The 18,994-nt window shown below is 41.1% G+C and overlaps 1 protein-coding gene across 8 annotated transcripts; it reads right to left on the reverse strand.

Moving 5' to 3' along the window:
• Positions 1–1,186: 1,186 nt before the first annotated feature.
• On the reverse strand, positions 1,187–18,467 carry U2AF1 (U2 small nuclear RNA auxiliary factor 1). Of its 8 annotated transcripts, none has more exons than XM_063181449.1 (9): positions 18,377–18,467; positions 17,004–17,529; positions 15,898–15,985; positions 12,157–12,223; positions 8,820–8,869; positions 8,143–8,241; positions 6,897–7,030; positions 5,802–5,894; positions 1,187–4,134 (listed from the first exon to the last, which is right to left on the reverse strand). In XM_063181449.1, exons 2-9 carry the CDS (start codon positions 17,171–17,173, stop codon positions 3,999–4,001), a joined length of 837 nt encoding a protein of 278 aa, XP_063037519.1. In that variant the 5' UTR covers positions 17,174–17,529; positions 18,377–18,467; the 3' UTR covers positions 1,187–3,998. The 8 variants fall into 8 exon arrangements, with proteins under 8 accessions (XP_063037519.1, XP_063037528.1, XP_063037578.1 ...); XM_063181458.1 differs by lacking the exon at positions 12,157–12,223 and adding an exon at positions 13,026–13,092; XM_063181508.1 differs by lacking the exons at positions 12,157–12,223; positions 17,004–17,529; positions 18,377–18,467 and adding exons at positions 13,026–13,092; positions 13,673–13,703; positions 15,630–15,686.
• Positions 18,468–18,994: the final 527 nt, after the last annotated feature.

Raw genomic sequence — 18,994 nt, forward strand, 5'->3', positions numbered from 1 at the left:
ATAGCTGAGGAGACTTGCTGAATTTTTATACGAGTGCATTTAACACGATGAAAATCACAAAATATAAGGACAATTTGGAGACACTCTCACCACTGACAGTGCCACAGGGGTTGCCCAGAAAAGCTGTGCACTCCCTGCCCCTGGAAGTGTTCACAGGACCAGGCTGGAAGGAGCTCTGAGCAACCTGGTCTAGTGGAAAGTGTCCCTGCCCATGGCAGGGGGGGTGGAACATGATGGTCATTGAGGTGCCTTCCAATTCAAATTATTATATCCTTCATAAAAAAAGTTAATTGGATGAATCCTGAAATACTTGTGGATGGCTTTAGAAAGCACCAGGTATCAATTCAACGTGAAGACACATTAATTTTTTCCTACAGACATCTGGATGTAATTTTGGTATTTTTTTTTTTAATTGAAATTCATTTGCTCCAGGGTAAGACTGTACAGTAACACAGCTCAGTCCAGCCTTGCTGTAAGTGATTAATGCAGCAACAAATATTCTCTCCTGTGACAGCCTTGCCACTCAGCCATTACTTCCTTACCAGCTAAAAAGAAAACACCACCCCAGCTCTGCTTTTCAGCTGGAACTTTTCCTGACCAGGACTGTTTTTAGGGAATCTTCAGTACAGCAGTGTCAGGAAAATGAAATTATTTACCCACAGCTGCCATAGAAGTTTCACTTCTAATGTATTAAAGACAACAGATGCAGTTTAAAGTGCTGATGTTAACAATCATTAACACCCAAAATTTTGCAGCCTGGATGGTGCAACACCAGGAAGAATCATTTTTAAATGTCATGACCCTCTTTGATTACCTAATTTTTCAATTGAACACATTCCTTCTGTAAAAATGACCTTTCTTGTCCTCTGCAGAACACAACAGAAATTTGCAGGTTCTTCCTAACCTTAACAGCCTTACCAAAAGCTTTATCAATTGAAAGAACCCAAACCAACCCTCCCCAACTCCTAACCCCAAGCTGCACTCTGAAAATCCAACTTGATCATGTCAATATGGAGAGCCTGTGGTTATTTTAGCTGAAGACATGGTTCACCAGCTCTGAAAAACAGAAGGCAAAGAATTGCTCAAAAAAATAGCTTAAGATATAAGAATTTAAAACTTTAGTCTGTCCTCACAGATATTTAGAGAGCGGCATCCAATTTAAAGGAAAGGGATAATTTTTGTCAGATTCTTATAAAAAAAAGGCTTTATTTTGAACAAGTTTTCTCCATTTGGTTTTACAGTCTCACATACATCATATTCATGGACAAGCAGCATTTTCACAGAATAAGAGCCAAATACAAAGCCACTTGGGATTAACAGTTTCAACCTAATTGACTCAGACCTCAGAAAATCCTGTATGCTGTCACTTATTTGAGGTAAAGGAATTCCATAAATTAAGATCCACTGTTCAACAGAAGAGTCAACAATGAAATATTTGAGAAGTAAGAACCTTGGGGAGGAGGGGGAAAAAAACAAATCTTAAAGACATTGTGGGCAACAAGAGGAGGGGGAGGTAGGATTTCCACTTGGTTTGTATTGGTGAACGAACACTTGGTGTAAATGTTTAACCAAATTGGTGCAGTTTAAATTTCGAATTTGATGGATTTTACTGGCAGCACAGTCTCAAAAGGAGAACCTAAGAAGATATGTCATGAGCTTAGTTCATATGCTGAATGCTGTCACTAGGCACTCATTAGAGTATCCAGTAAAATCCACTGCTTTCAGTGCCCTTCCAACATATCCCAGTTACTTGGGGAATTTTTGGGCAACTGTGCAATCAGATCACAAAATTGTACATTTGGTAGAATTCTAGAATGCTTTCTTCAGCAAAATTGTGTTAGGGGAGACAGAAAAATCCACCTTCCACTATCTGTTCATGCAAAAATATACCTGCAGTGAAAGAGGATTTAGATAAATTGATTAAAGCCATTACAGGGACACATCTGTACTTGTTTTAAACTAACTTTATAGAACAACTAACTTTTAAACTAGCTTTATAGAGCAGATCTTAAACCTTTTAAATACTATCCACATTGTATTAGATACTGTTTAAAAACCAAAAACTATCCTCACCTTTTGTAGCTTGAGATTTAAATTAGCTCACCAATAATCCTGAATCTCATTTACGAGAAATATGAAACTGGATTAATATCCTGTAAACTCTAAGAACTAAATTATCAATGTGAAATTCCTAATGCCCAGCAGAAATACATTTCATCTCAGTCATTTAATGCCAGGCACTGCTCAATTTCTTTCAGTAAAGCATCATTTGATTTATGTACTTACAACAAAACATCATGTGGAGATGGGCTTCACTGCTTGAGTGATATTTCTTCTAAAAGGGTCCTGGCACACCAAGTTCTAAAGTCTGGTTAGCCAAACCATCCAGTGGGAACAAAAAAAATTCAAACTGAACTGATACAAGAATTTAGTCTAAGAAGCAAAGCAGATTAATTTAGAAAAGCTCAATTTTTGATAGTTTTGTTTTCCAATTTCCAGTGAGAAAAATCGTCTATACTTAAGAGGCAGAAAGAAGCTGGTTTGTTAATCATCTGACTATGTGATGCATTCCTATCCTATTTCCATTTTTTTAAAAAAGAATCACCAAGGAGATTTATCACTTAGCAAGTTATCTGGCTCAGAACTAAGGAAGCAGTAGCAAATTCTCTCCCCCACTGGAAAGCTGTGGTTTACTGCGTAGCTTTGTGTACACACAGTTCTATTTTGCAGAAATATGGTCAATGACCAAAACTTCTTGCTACATTACACTTTGAATAAAAGCAGACATGAATGAGGTGAAACTGCAAGTCAACCATTGTACAAACTGTCTCTCAGAATGCCAACATTTCCACTGGAGCCTTAATGCTTTGGGACACAACCTACAATGTTCAGTGATTGAGCAATCTGAGCTCAAAAAAAAAAGAAAAGAAGTATTTGTGAAGGAACTGCCATCTGTCCATTAGCTTTCATCACACTCCAGACCATCAGAAAGGTGGAAATAAGATTTATTTTCCACTAGCATCCAATTAGTTTTCTATGACCTTGAATGCTAACAAAATGCTTTTTATTAAATGACGGGTGAGAGAGCATAGATTAGAAAAAAATGTCTGTTAAGGACTTTGATCCTTGCATTTCCTTCAATAGCACTTCTCTATTATGTTGCATGGAGCATAATTTTGGTGGCTTTTTTTTCACAAAACCCTCACCTGCCTATTATGAATCATTGCAATAAAAATATTATTTTTTTCCACACTGCACTAGGCAACTTTCTTTCCAGCTAAAGAAAGGAGTTTAGTCAAGAATTATAAAAACCTGAACTATGAACTCTGGCACAGCCAGGAGCAGCCACAACTATGCCAGAGTGCTTAGAAAATAGGCAGCTAGGAGTAGCAACTCAACTACTCCAGAGTGCTTAGAAAATAGGCTTTAGATTTTACACCAAGAAATTGGATTTATTGTAAATGCCACAGTCACATTGATAGACAGAGCACAGACTTCTGGTAACAAACAAACATACATTTTTGTAACTAAGCGTTTCTACTCAGTAAATAAATGCATTTCGCACAGCCTTCCTCTTAAATGTGCCTAAACTAACCTAAATAAGCAGACAGCATAGCAGAAAAGGGAAACTTATGTAACTGTTTCTTAAGCAGTATATTATTTTTACTATGTATATAATATTTTATATTATATACACACACATTTTCATCAACAGTTCAAATGATACCCGAATAAAATTAAAAAAAAACCCAAACCAGAACTGGCGCTCCTCCAATACATTTACCACCTTTCCCTCAGGCAGACTTATCCAGGTATTTGTCAAGATAGAGGAATGACAGTTAAAAAGACTCCCCCCACAAGAAACAAGTTACACAAAGAATACTGTATCACTACAAATTTTTTATTCAGAAGCCCATCTTTTAAAAAAAATGTCATTATGAACTTGTTTGGTCAAACTACAACACTTTCTAGCAGACATACAGTAAAAATGGCATGGCTCAGAATCGACCGGATCGTTCGCGATCCCTTGACCGCCTCCTGTCGCGCTCGCGGCCGCCGCCTCCTCCGCCGCCGCCACGGCCGCGATCTCTGGATCGGGACCGGCGCTCACGGGACCTCGACCTGGATCGATGCCTTCAAAGAGAGTTTGGACATTTTATTGTTTCACCCCAGGCAGTGATTTACTTGCAGTACCACACAGTGGAGCATGTAATTAAGGATGGGAGTGATGAGGGAGAAGAAAGCAGTGTGTCATTAGAAGGATTGGTTAATTGGCACTCGGGCTGCAAAGCACAATGGATTTACCAAGTGCCCAAATTTCATGCTGGGGAGTCAGCACAAACAGGTACAAGAACTGGCTGCTCCCTGCAGTCTCCTCTTACAATGGATGTGCAAGCCCTGCGGAGAGGCACGGTTACACTGCTGTTATTTAAAGCAGGAGAAGGGGACACCTGCTTTGGCAGACAGGAATAGCTCTTAGCAGCACACACCAGAAGTCTACAGCTGCTTCTAAGTCCACTTGTATTAAATCAATTGCATTAAGTAGCAATTAAAATCCAGTTCTCTGTTGCTGCTCCCTCTATGTGATTTCTACCCCTCCAGGACACAAGCACTGGCAAATGATCTTCCCTGCCTCTTAGGTTGATAAATTCAGGAAGGGAGCTACAACCACCCAGAACATACTGCTATCACAGCCACTACCAATCAGCATTACTGAACCTGAGAGTTCCAGATTTGTAACAGCGATCAAAAGGTTAATATAAAACACACTTGGTCTTTTTCATAAAGCATTCAAATACATGAAAAATTACTTAGCCACAAATATATGTGGCTAAGCAACACAATCTATGTTTTTTAAAGTTTAATTCATCCTCACAGATTCTGAAACACTGCCAATTAGAGATGTTCACAGGAAAAACACATTCACAATCCCAGCCTCCTTGTGTGATTGAGAGAAAGCTACAAAAATCATACTCTATATAAAAGCAAGATCAAAGATTTTATATGCCTATTCCAAATAGCAAGGTCTTAAATGCAACCAGATTGAATCCAGTTCCAAGTGAACCATCACAGTAACAGCAGTGGTAAAAGCCTTTCTGCAAGGTACCTCACTAAATGAATAATTCAGTACATAATGAAATGTCTTTATAAATTTCTTCTTTACCATTAAGTGAAATTATTTCTCCTTTTTCCCACTGGGAATTCCTATCAAGGGACACACTGTGAAGCTAAGAGTGAGCTCCATACACTAACTGGCTGGTATTAACAGTAAGAAATGAATACAGGCTACCACATTTCACCATTAACAGTTAAGGGCAAATAAGGTTTGGTCCTTAGTATAATCTATAAATGCTTGATTGAACATAATGCTGAAAGCTGCCAAAACGCCCATTGGCCAAGTAGCCTGCATCTAACAAAGGCCATGAGCAAGCACATTTAGAAGAGAATAAAACAGAAGAAGCATAAAGCAACTTCTAGTGATGTCCATCTGTACCTGAACAGGAAGGGCCTATATATCCTCAGTGAGTAACTCAGTGAGTCTTCTTCTCCTTGAACCCTGCCTGCCACACCAACCTTCAGAATCCACAGCATTGCAGAACAAGAAGCACCATGTTTTTAAAGCCCTACTCCTTTGTTGGAAACTGGCCACCTGCCAGCTTGACTTGATGCCCTTTGGCATGTGCCAGAAATGTGTCAGAAAAAACAAGAGGACTTGGCACAAGCTTAACGATTTGCCTTCAGATTTTTCAGCAACTGATCCTTAAATTACTTGTTTTAGCAGTGTTTAAAAACAAACTTACTTTTTACGACGCCGCCCATACAACTCGCGCCTTAACTCTCGAGAAATGGGCTTCAAATGCATAAAGTTGCAGAAACCTCCTCGTGTACACTCTCTGGAACAGAAATCAAGAGGCACAGTTACAATTCCCAGCTCTGCACTATCTGCTAAGACCTCAACGCCTCTGATATTAAGCACAGTAAATTACTAGTGACCTAGACCCTGCCATACTTCTAGGAGAAAATCCTCAAAAGATGGTAGAAATCAAGAGGTTCACACTGCAGGTTCTCTGTCACTGTGATATTTTCTGAAAAATCCCTTTGACAGGGTTTTCTCTCCTGGGAAGATGAGAAGCCTCAGCTTCTCCATGTTTTGCTGCTCTGGAATGTGGTCTGGAGATTATTTATCCCAACATGTGAATTATTTTTAATTAATGGCCAATCACGGCCAGCTATGTCGTGTGACAGTGTTCACAGGGGTCTTAGGACGAGGGAAGCGACGAGGATCTGACTCCATGCTTCAGAAGGCTGATTTATTATTTTATCATATACATTATATTAAAACTGTACTAAAAGAATAGAAGAAAGGATTTCATCAGAAGGCTAGCTAAGAATAGAAAAAGGAATGAATAACAAAGGCTTGTGGCTCAGATAGAGAGTCTGTGATTGGCCATTAATTAGAAACAACCACATGAGACCAATCACAGATGCACCTGTTTCATTCCACAGCAGCAGATAATCATTGTTTACATTTTGTTCCTGAGGCCCCTCAGCTTCTCAGGAGAAAATATCCTAAGGAAAGGATTTTTCATAAAATGTGTCTGTGACAATATTGGACTCCTGAGTCAGTCACGAGTTTTTATTATTCCTTCTTGCTAAGCATTCTGATGTATCCTTTCTCTTTCAGTATAGCTTTAGTATAGCATTCTTTTAATAGATATCATAAAATAATAAATCAGATTCTCATCTCTCACCTCGTCCTGGGTCCCTCACAAACACCACAGCCCCCCACACTACTGGTACCTGCAGTGGTTTATTTCCTGCACTCAGCTCCATGAAATCCATACCCCAGCACCCTCCCTGGTGCCCAAGGCAGGAGGAAGGCCCTGTTTATTTACCCCATCTCATACTGACGGCAGCAGGCCTCTCTGAAGTCAGTCACAGGGGAGAGCTCGGCATGGATGGGCTGCCCGTTGAACCAGCGATTGTTCAGGTCGATCACGGCCTTCTCGGCATCTTCCTCACGGCGGAACTGAAAGCAAAATCAGCAAGAGATAAAAGATTCCTATCACATCAGTTGGGTGATAGCTGAGGCTCAGGGCTCTACTAATGAAATTAGAAGCTACTTCAGATTTCTTGGACAGTCCATCAAAGCTTTTCATTAGCTGGGACTCAAGGGCTAATCAAAATATTGATTTTCCTCTTCATTATGCTCTGTTTGGTGTCTCAAGTGGGAAAGTTAGTCAATACAAGATACTGTGTTTTCTTGGTACAGCTTTAAACCAAGAGAATGCTTGTAAAGAGTTTCTGGAGCACCACAGTCCTGATGTAATTCATTTTTCAAACATTTAAGAGAAATTTATATAAAAACTGGAGATTGCATTCATTTAAATGAGAATTTGCAAAAATTAAGATCCCATTTTACGATGACTGTAAAATTTAAATTTGAAACGTCTTTTCACGGTAATTTTTTAAAACAACTTTTTTTTCTGATTATGACCTATACAGTGAAGAATTTCAGGTGTGAAAATACTTTCCAGCTGAGGGAATGTACAGCCAAAATATTCAAAGCAACTCTCTCACACCTCCCCCTCACTTTGAACACACAGTAAAATTTCTGCAGGTGACAATTTTGTACTCATTATTCAAGAGATACCAATGACTTTTTAAAGTTAAGCCTAAGTGCTCCCGTTTGCACCTTGAACCACACAGCTACTGCCAAATCTAACTTGGTCACAGATACTGTGTTTAACTGGGAAGTTAGAAAATTAATGCACCTGTGGCGTATAAAACCTCTCTCACATTGATGTGCTTCAAGGGCAGCATGATGCTAAGACAGATCCCAAATTAACCCCGCCAAACTAAGCAGTCTACTAGTGGTGACTGTTTATAACTATGTAAAAGAAAAGAAAAGTTTCTATTTCTGAAAATTACATGGATTTTGACTATCAAGAAAGCTTCTCAAAATTCATTAAAATTTCTTTTGGATTCCTTTAACATTTTTACTCTAAATTGTGAGGTTGGAGAGTAGCTTATATACTGAAGAGCTTTCCTGCAGAGCAATCTACAACCACACAGCAGCTTTTAAAATTCCAAATCAATAAACACCACCCCCCCGCCTGCATGAACATCTCTTCACCCTACCTTTACGTATACATTTCCAACTAGGTGATCTCCAAGGTTATCACACACGTTCATCTCCTCGACTTCGCCGTATTTCTCCTCCATTTCTGTGAAGACCTCCTAAGCACAAAGCAACCCAGCACAAGTTTGCAGCACGTTACTTGTAAGTACAGAAATAAATATTGCATCTACCTCTAAGTAAGTATATAAAAACACCTTCCTTGGAAAAAAGCCAGATCACTTGATTTTTATTTTCTTTTTTACATTTGGGGGTTTAAAATGAATACTTTCTTGGCCATCTGTAAGCACAGCACTACCAACATACAAGAAAAATCTATGGAAAACAGACACAGCATTTACAGAATGCACAGGATGCACTGAAAACACAACACAGAAACTGATGCTAGCTTCAGGTGCTTTGTTTTTATACAAATAATTAAGAATGCTTTAAATTTATACAAAAGGAGATTATACAATCAAAATGCTATGTCACTGCTGATGTTACACAAAGACTATTTCAAGCAGTCAAATGAAGGCCAAACTAACCACTGGTTATCCAGGAAATATTTAATACAAAGTTGTATGTTTTATAGGAACACCCACGGAAATAAGTGTTTTTTTTCCCTGAATCTGTCTAATTGTGCTATCCATTACATCCATTTAACAATCCAGGGACACTTCAATGCACCTTTACATACCTCAAAGAACTCATCATAATGTTCCTGCATCTCAACATCGCTCACAGCACCTGCAAAAGTCAAAGAGTCAGACTGATTAGAGCCTGCCAATAAGGAAGGGGAGATTTTGATCAAACTACAAAACAATCTAGAGAGGCCATCTGGAGCATAAGAGACACCGTATAGCATGGAGCTAACTAACAGGAATATTGCAAAATAAGGACGTGTGAAGAGCTTTGAGTCCCCAAAGTATCTGTCAAAATATTACATTGGTATGATCAAATCAAAGCAAGTTTTAATCAGAGCCAAAGTTGTATGCCACAAATTTAAAGGGGAAAAGAATTACTCTGAAATATCACTTAAAATTTAATGTATAGTCCCACTCTCTAACTACCAACAATTTTACCTAAACAGAAGGCAAGTGCTTTGTTACAATTCCATACCTTAAAATATTACTAAAATTTAGTATTACTCTTCCTAAAGGCAGAAATTTATGCCTACTTCTCCAGCATATCCACTTGAATTTGAGAGCCCAGAATGTAAAACAGCCCAGATTTTTTTTTTTAATTTGCTGAAAATAGTCATTGAAATGACACATTTTTCTCAGTGCCCTCAATGCTTTGCAACAGAGAGCCATTTTCTAGTTTAATTTTGAGTGTCACTTCATTTTTCTGTAGTCCTGCAGAACATCTTTCAGTGCAAGACAAGCCAGCCTTATATTCAAGTTAAGATTATTTTCATGCTACAAGCTGGACTTTAAAAACGAGTGCTGCTTGCCTGCTGCTACAAAACCCAACATAAGTGTGGCCTCTTTTTGAAAGCATTAAATGTATAAAAATCAGTTTCATTTATTTCTTCCAGTCTACAGCACTTTAAACAAGCTGTATACATTAAAGCCATTAGATTAGCTCTTCAGCAGTTAAGTGGTTTATTAAGATCAAGCGGAGCAGTTTTACAACAAACTCTGCATTTTATGCTAGGAAAATATGCTAGTGTTTAAAACTACAAACCAGACTGGTTTAGTTAACAGAATGTGAAAGACAAGAAACTGAGCCAATAAGGCTGAGTTTATTCATTTTCAGGCTGGTATGAAAAAAATTTTTGGCTAGTATTAGCACTTGGAGAAACTTTGTGCTTTTCTTCAAAGGCTCTAATATTAACCAGCCACACTCTCTGGAACTGCAGTTCCTGTTCTTCCACCCAGCTCACCCCCACAAGAGGCTAAGGGGCATTTGGTCTATAGTTTAGGCTGACAGTGTTTCTGCATTTGAGACAGGTTTGCTTTTAAGAAATTTCTTCTCTCCCATGGTTGTAGCAAATTAAGGAGTATCAAACATTAAACCAGTAATTCTAGGCAGTTTAATACTTAACTATATTCTCAAGGTTCTGCCAACATCACTGATAACAGTTTACTAACACCTAAGGATTTTTTTGTTTTGTTTCTAAAGGTATCAGACAGGGGCTCTGGGAGCCTCAGTGGGAATAATTACTTTTTACCAGATGGACAAGAGCTAAAAATGTTTTTTTTTGTCAAATTAGGATATCACAGGCAACAGTTAGTTAATGACTACTTCAATGACCTTCTGAAGTGGGAGGTATACATATGACAGGCTATACAAACATCCATATTCCAGGGCTAATGGTATCTGAACCATGAGAAGCCCAATTACTAATTAAAATACTCAGGAAAACTATTGCTGTTCCAAACTAAGGTTAATCCTCTACGACGGCAATAGAAAGGAAGACAGTTAAGCAACAATGACAAGGCATTAAACAGCTACCCAAGTTATCCATTTAAAATACATGCAATACTTATGTAGGGACAAATATCAAAAACCAAGGAGCCAGGAGTTTCAGCAAACCTACTGCTTGCAGAGCTCCAGCTCTACCCCAGGAGGTACAGGCAGGCTCTGGCACACAGCTGCTGGCTTGTCACAACAAACTAGAGTTGGATACCAGCATTTACAACACTGGAGGATCTGTGCAGGACTCTTGCAGCTGTAAATCTAAACAGCTCCACAGACCAAACTGCTGTAACTCTGTGCAAATTAGTTACCAGCTCATTGAGAGTTCAGGGAGAGAGTGGAAACACCCAACTGGAAATGTTTTGGTCTACTGAAACAGCATTAACTACTAAGCATCTGCAAGGAGAGAGCCTACAAACCAATGGGACTGGTCAAGCATCTAGACAAAACAACACAGCTCATTTACATGTCCAGCTTGATTGTGTGACAAAAACACAAATTACATAATAGAGCCATTATTGCTTTTAGAAGCAAGAGAGACAGTGCTGACTTTGAAGTTAGTGGCCAATTCACAAAGCACTTCTAATCAAAATGCTGGTAACTAATCTGAACTGGTCTATAAACCAACAGTCAAAAATAAAAAAAAAAGAATAGCCAAACAAAGCTTTATTACCACACAGTAAATACTCACTTCAACAAGAAAGATTAGTTAGAAAAGAACACCGACCCTTTTTTGGTTCTAAAATGGTTTTTTTTAAATCTTATTTTGATATCGATGATTCAATTACAATGACAAATCAGTTAATCGCCGATCAGCAATCCTGGGCATTAACTGCTGCCAGTCTCACAGGAGGTGTGTTTGCTTATGCCCATTTGTATCTCAGGAGGAGTCATTCAATTACTTCATGACCATACCCAAATGCCTTCCCCTCCTCAAAAGTACTTTAAAAAATATTTGTCTTAGGTAAATATGCCAAACGGCATCAGAATTTGAATTTTCAAAGTATGGAAAGAATTTTAAGCATGCACCCATCCAAAAAGGACAGCTGCCAGGAGGGGTTAGTCAGTCATGGTGTGTTCTTCCAAAGTGCACTCCCTAAATGGAAGCTGCATTAACCTAGGACAAATTTATGCATGCAGTCTGAAAAGTTTCAGTTCAAGTTCTCTTAACATTTACAGAGCAGGACATTTGTTCTGAATGAAGTCAATGTGTCACTGTCCTGCTCTTTCCGACAGTGGAACCTAATGGATAGCACAAAACATACAGAAAACCATTCCTAGGATGCAGGCAACTGGCAGGGAGAGAGGTGACAGGAAGAAAGCAGTGCAACCAACACTGCTTCACAGGGGAAGTATAATTTTAACCCTTTTTGATTTAATAGCTGGTATTCAGATTGCCCCATAGTTCTGGGAGCAGGGAGAAAGGTAGTGGGACAAATAAAATTGGGGCGTTTTATTTTTGCTTTTTGGGTTTTTTTGTGTTTGTTTTGAACACATGTAACGAAACATGGTCAGTTTGATCTGTTAAACTAAAATGGCAGACCAGTTTAAGTCGACACTGAGCTCTGACAATCAAGCCCAGGGAACCAGTGAAGGAACTTGTATGAACTTACAGCGCAAACCGTCAGCAGACTGGGAAGAGTTTTGAGGGTTACGGTAAATGTTCAAGAGGGCAATGGTCTGAAATACAAAACGCAACAACTTTATATTATGGAAAATAATTTTAACAAGAAACTGGTTTCCTTTAGGGTCGCTTTAGTCGAGTCTGTGCTGAAAGAGAGGTGGTTATTCTCTCCCAAGCAGGAGAACTTGCACTTAGCTGGTGACCTTTCTATATCAACCTAACACTGTAAAGTAATAGAGATCTCATGATACTCCATTATTGTATTCTTAATTTCACTCCACTCACCAATATTACTATAGAGGGGTTTTGCATGATTTCAGACAGCTCTGAAAACAGGTGGTATCCAAATGGAGCAGTCGTGTTACAAGCAAAATAATTTTAATTTGGTATTACTGAATGACTTCTTAGTAGCAAAATCCCAGGAAAGGAAGCAATACAATAATTAGAGTATAACATGAAATCTCCATTTTCCTAAAAAAGTTAAGATGAAAGAAAACCCAGGTTTGGGACTTACCGTACATATATACCTATTTTTTTTTTTTTGGGTGTTAAATCAAGAATTTGAGAAATGTCTGCAGTTTAACCCTTTCAAAAGAATGCAGTGTTACCAAGTAACCAAGTTTCACTTTGTAGCACAAAAGGGAATCTGCACCAAGTCCAATTTGTGCAGCCCTTTCTGCACTCACAACTGCAGACATTCCACAAATTCTTGATCTGTGCGCAAGAAGAGTTCCGTCACTTGTCCTGTTTGCAACAGCTTTATGTCAGCAGCTCAGAAGCCAACATTATTTTATCATAATTAGGAGTGGGCTCTTTAACACCATTCTTTAAAAAAATTTCTCCAACTGTGGGACTTACAGTGTGAGCCGTCAGCCGTCTGTGCACTGTTTTGGGGGTTACGATAGATGTTTTGAATCAAGATGGTCTGCGGGGAAAAAAAATAAAAAGGGGAATTCTACTGGCTGCTGTGCATATAATAGACAATTGCAAAGAGACAACTTGTTTGCAAACAGCTAAAAGTCATATTTTATCCTTAAGACTTCCTTTTGTATTTGTAGAGTATCTTCCAAAATTGCATCCAGACCATCATATTATGAAAACAGTTTTAATTAACCACCAAGAAAGAGCTGCGTTTGTCTCAACAGCTAGCCTCAAAATGGGAGGTGTGAGTAACCTAAAATGTCACACGAGGTACTCTGGAGATGCCTAAACTTTTGAGACCAGATTCACTACTGCAAGTCTAGGGGGGAAAAAAAGAAGAGTTACGTGCACAGCATGTAATACATAATGCCACAGTGTCCAAAATGCTACACCAGACCATAAGGCCTTGAGGCAACTGCTACATCTCATTTTGTGCATCAGGGTTTTCTTGGTGGAATTTCTGTTTAAATAATATAATAGCATCATAGGTTCACATGTTTCCGATCCTTCAAATAAGGACAATATCCTTTTAGCCCTTCTGCTTTTTACTTGAAGAATTAGCCCAGGCAGACTTGAAACCTTACATTTGTACCGTTCTTCTTAAAATCAAGTTGTCTGAAAAAACAAACCATGTTTAAGTTAGTAAACTAATATTACAAAAAAATTCCAAACGTCCATATCACTGTAAGCAGCTCAAAAATTGAGATTTGATTACTTAAAATACAAGCTCAATGTTAGTCAGTATGAATGGCAATCCCCAAGTAACTTTAGCTTAGACATTATAATTATTAGTCACAGTAAGAATTCAGAGCTTAAAGAAGTCAGAGGACCAGCAATGTCACACCTACATACACTACCCATTTAACATGTAAAAAAAAAAATACAACTGTACCATCACATTTAAAACCACACACTCGTTTTATTACAGGCCCAGCCATACCAACCAAAGCTTTGTGCTTCCATGGCCCAGGTTTAAACTACCTGTGCTTCAGCCTACAGCTGGAGAGTGCCAGAATCAGGCATCTGGTTAGGGTGTTTCTGCTGATGGGGGTAATTTGATCACCCTGGATTGTGTGACCTTTCCTAACACAGCTCTTCTGTAAAGCAGCTGCACCAGCAAGAGCTGCACAAGGTTAAAACATTGCGCTGGTAACTTCCCATTAGCAGGATGTCTGCTCTATTTTCTATCGCAGCTGATTGTCAACCTGCACACAAATGAAGATTTCTGCAGACCCCACACAGTGCCAGGGACCTGGGAGATGTCACAGCAGAGCTGCCAGCACGAGGCTGTGCAGTGCCAGACAGCCCTGGCTGAATGGGACGTGCCCTGCTGACCCACTGCAGCTGGCACTGCCACCCACAGCCTAAAGCAAAGCTAAAGGCTGCTCTGACAGGAAGCTGCAGTTGCACACAGACTTTTATTGGTAAAAAGAAAAAGAAAAAATTGAGGGGGTTTTTTCTTGGGTTTTTCGTTGTTTTTTTTTTTTTTTTTTTTTAACTTAAAAGAAAACTACTGTACAAACTCTCTGCTTTAGGAGTATTGTTTCATAGTCAATGACCTAAATTTAGGTCTCTAAATTACCAACTGCACTTCAACTTGTGCTCCATGTAGGTCAGCAACATGGCATAGTTTTGAAAATGGACAATACTCATTTGAAATAAAGTATCTGCATTACAAAGTTTTAAAATTCCAGAAGCAAAGAGGTGTTTTTGTTGCTTGAGTACCAGAAGTCCCTATTTACCAGTAACTTTGACATCCTCCCCCAGAAGTTCCCCTGCCCACTCACAGTTTACCTTGATCCCAGCTCTGAACCTGTCACATGGATAGAACTCCCCTCCCTAATTTCTCCCCAAAGCAGCATCAGCTCACATTTCTCATCAACTCTGCTCCTAAGCAGATTCAATGAACTTGCAGAAGGCTCTGCTGTTATGTGAACTTTTTCTCTGTAATTTTAAAACTGCAGCTGAAAAATGCAGTAACTTTCAAAGGCACTATTGCTCATGTACAAAATTCTCAAAGAAATTCATCTGTGTACCTTGACAATCAGCAATGATAGAAAGAGGGAAAAATACATTTCTCCAGGAATATAATTTGTGAATATTGTACAGCTCATAATAATAATAACAACAATAATGAAAACCCTGTCACTCCCTGCACCTTTTCAAATTTATTTTTATTTCTGGCAGACGTGCAGTCACACATCATTGTCTCCTAATAATATTTACTGAGGCAAAGATTAAACAATCTGTCATGAAAATTGACAATTCACCCTCAGCAACCAGGCAAGTTGTTTTCAATAATAATTTCTTCCACATTCAAAGGAAATATGCAAGTCACTCTTGAAATTAAAGAGCCTGGGTCAGAGAGCAAGTGTAATGACAGATGAGTCACTTTTATTCATTAATTAGGTTTCTTTTATTATGTGCATAAAAGATTGAAGTTCCCACCTTTGGGACAGGTGGGATGAGCTACCTTTGTCTGTGATTTAAGAACTCTGGGAGGGTTTAAGTGCCTGAACACCACTGAGAAGGCACACTCACCTGAAAGTTAGCACTGGTTGGTCTCTACTACAGGCAAGCTTACAACAGCATCGCTTCCTGCAGCCATTAAGGGTGACAGGAGATAATTAGAAATGCTGGGAGAAGTAAATGGAACACCCCAAAACAAAAGCAAAGACCCAGATAAACTGGGGCTAAAACTGAACTAATTAATCTGGAGCTTGGTAATTATTGACTTGTATCTGAGACTCTATGTTTTAAAGAAGCCAGAGTATATTTCCACAAGAAAGAGAAAAAAGGGGAAACAAACCTGGCTAAATGTTGGTTTGTTGTGCAACCGAGAACATCTGTCTCCATGGCGACAAGCTCCAATTTTGAAATAAAATGAGCAGTTGACTCTGCAAGAAAAAAGTGAATAAGGTAGTTACACACTGGCACAGAAACCAATCATTTGAAAAAAGCCTATGCCCCAAATGGCTTTATCTTGATGTGGATAAGTAATACAGAGAAAAATCCACATCAGAACTGCACAGGAAAGCATTCCAACCAACCTGTCCATATTCTTTCCTTTTACCCCTAACTTACAGCCAGTGTCTGACCAATTTCCCCCAAAGTGGTTCCATGATTCACCACACACAAGTGCTCTCTGTTTTATCTTCTGCTTCTCCATTCTTGTCTTTGCATCAGTTTCAGTGGGTGATGGGATGGAAAGTAACGAGAAAACCGGTCTGAAATTGACACTGGGAGCTCTGTGGCTGAGCTGAATCTGATTTAAAACTGACACACTTGCACCTCTCTCACCTTTACAAACCACCTGGTTAAATCATACTCTAAGGGTAACTCAGGCTGCTACCAACACAGTATCCAAAATATTTCAGGGAACAGAAAATCATGTTACAGAAAGAATACACATCAGCAAAATAAATCCATTTAGTTAAGCTATTTCCATGAATATAATGAATGATTCTAAGAGTAAGCTGCTTTTTGTTTTAAACCACAAGCTTTTCTTGAATGATCCATCTCAGGACACCTTGATAATGATCTGGGTTTAGAAATGCTACTGAAACTCCCACAAAAAGGTGTAACTCACACAGAATGATGAAAGAAAACCACAAGGAGTTTAGTTACCTTGACAGGGAAATGCAAAATTCTGAAGGGCTAGAAAACTATGATGGGCTATATATGGGTAAATGAAATATTAGAATTCTCCTGGAAGAAAAATTATTATTCCCATAATTAACACCAATTATTTTCCACAATCCTGTGTAACCAACATCAACTCATGGAGGGGAGAATTATTAAAGTACTAAATAAAGCACATCTGATCTCTAGCAAAGCATTCTACTGTAAAATTGCAACATGCTCACTCTTGATTATGTTTTTGAAAACAAACACTTAGCATGATAAAATACTTACTGTCTTTTCTGAACTCTAACCTGAAACAAAAAGAAATACCTAACTACAAAATTTCCAATAGTGCCTCCAACTTCAGCACCTTCTGGAAGGTTCCGTTTGCTTTTTTTAACAGAAAAAAAGAGCTGCACAGGAATTTCATGCCTGATTAAAACTCTGAAACTGTAATGCATTAAATTCCTATGTATCTCCTTTGTGTGAAAGGATGCTACAGTAACAGAGCTCAAAAAAGAGGCTGCCGACACTGCTTTCCTGGAATGGCAGCGCTACAGAGCAGAGCAGAAGCCCCACGGCCAGGGGCTGACAAGAGTAATTTAGTCCAGCAGCACATCGATGCCCCCTTTTCATTTTTACGAGTGGAAAAACACGCCGGTTTGGTCAGGCCGATGGTGACCAAATTTTCGTTAGGAGGGTTTTGTGTGTGTGCTTCCAACAACCAGAGAAACTAGAGGCGTTCCCGGACGCGTGGAAGGCTGCAGGCAGAAGCCTGTAGGATCAGGATGCAGCAGTCGGGGAAATCCTCCGCACCCTGGGGAGGGGGGAGAAATAACCAGTCGCTGTCCTTGCAGCAGAGCGGGAGCTCTCAGGCTGCTGCGAGGCTCAGGGACACGAACAAAAGGGGAACAGGAGGAGGAGGAGGTGGCGCTTTCTGGCAGGAGGCGGCGGGAAGCTCCGGCACCCAGCGGCCCCGGCAGGAAGGCGCAGCCGCGGGGGGAAGGGGGGAGGGCGGAGGGAGGACGGGGGAGGGCGGCAGCGCGCCACGAGGCGCGGCACACCCTCATGGCGGCCAGGGGAGGGGTGGGGAAGGGAGAGGAGGAAGAGGAGGAGGAGGAAGAAGTGGGGGGTGGGGAGGGAGTGCCCGAGAACGGCCCCGGCCCGTGAGGGGGATGGGATGGGGGGGGGGGGGAAGGGGGGAGCGCGTGGGCGGGGCCGCCGGGCGCGCGCGCGGGAACGCGCGAGACCCACGCGCCGCCGGGCGCGCGCGCGCCTGGGATGGGGGGGGGCGGGGGGGGGGGGGGAGGGGAAGGGCCTGAGGGAGGCGATGGCGGCGGGGGGGTGTGGGGGGGGAAGGGAACGGGGAGCGCGGCCGCCTCTCGCTTCCCTCTTCCCGCCGCGTTCCAGCGGGATGGGAAAGGCGGGGGACGTGCCCCCGAGGCGGGAGTGGAAGAAATGGGCGAAACGGGCCGGGGGTCCCCCCCGCAGGGAAGGAGGGGCAGGGAGAAGGGAAGCAGGGCTGACCGCCGCGATCGGAACAGGCCGCGTCCCCGCGCAACGCGCTACGGGCCTCCGGCCTCCCCTCGAGCTTCCCCCCTCCCGCCCGGGGGGTGCCGCAGCCGCGGGAGCGGCGCGGGGAGCGGGGAAATGGGGCCACTCACTTGTCCTTCTCGGTGCCGAAGATGGAGGCCAGGTACTCCGCCATCTCCCACCGCCCGCCCGCCCGCCGGACCGCCCCGGCGCCGCCGCCGCGTCACAGCGACCGCGCCGGAAACGCTGCGCTGGGAGAAGGAGGGGGGAGAGGAGGCGGGGTCCGCGCCACACGCGGGGTCGCTACGGCAGGCGCGCAGGGGCGGCGGGGCGGGACCAGGGGCGGAACCTCCAGGCCGCGGGTTCGAGTCCCGCCCCCGGCAGCGGCTGAGGGGAAGCAGCTGAACGGGGGTCGCGGTTTCCAAAAATGCTGGAATAAAGGGATTCCCTCCAAAACCGTGTTTGTGTGAGTGTCTGTGTGCACGTTCTGAAGGGGCTTAAATTAAAAAAAAACCCCAAAACCTTGCTTTTGAATTGAAAGCAGAGCGCAGAGTAGAACCAAATTCTTTCTGATTGTTGTTTTGGGAGTGTGAAAACCGCCAATCACTTGTTTAAAATTTTAAAAGTTTAATGATAATAAAATGGTTATTAAAATAGCAATGTAATTAGAGTAATAAAAAATTGGGACAATTTGGATTAGGACAATATGAGACAATAAGAACAAAGAGTTACAGATAGTCTGGGTGCCC

Source organism: Melospiza melodia, chromosome 2 (genome assembly GCF_035770615.1).
Source record: "Melospiza melodia melodia isolate bMelMel2 chromosome 2, bMelMel2.pri, whole genome shotgun sequence".
Classification (NCBI taxonomy): domain Eukaryota; kingdom Metazoa; phylum Chordata; class Aves; order Passeriformes; family Passerellidae; genus Melospiza; species Melospiza melodia.

Excerpts from the sequence above, each read along its gene's own strand:
- U2AF1 (XM_063181449.1), bottom strand. The coding sequence starts at position 17,173 with ATGCATTACAGTTTCAGAGTTTTAATCAGGCATGAAATTCCTGTGCAG. Across the intron at positions 8,870-12,156 it reads GTCTGCTGACGGTTTGCGCT|GTGCTGTGAGCGATGTTGAG; the intron begins GTAAGTTCATAC and ends TGACTTTTGCAG. Across the intron at positions 8,242-8,819 it reads ATTATGATGAGTTCTTTGAG|GAGGTCTTCACAGAAATGGA; the intron begins GTATGTAAAGGT and ends CTTTGTGCTTAG.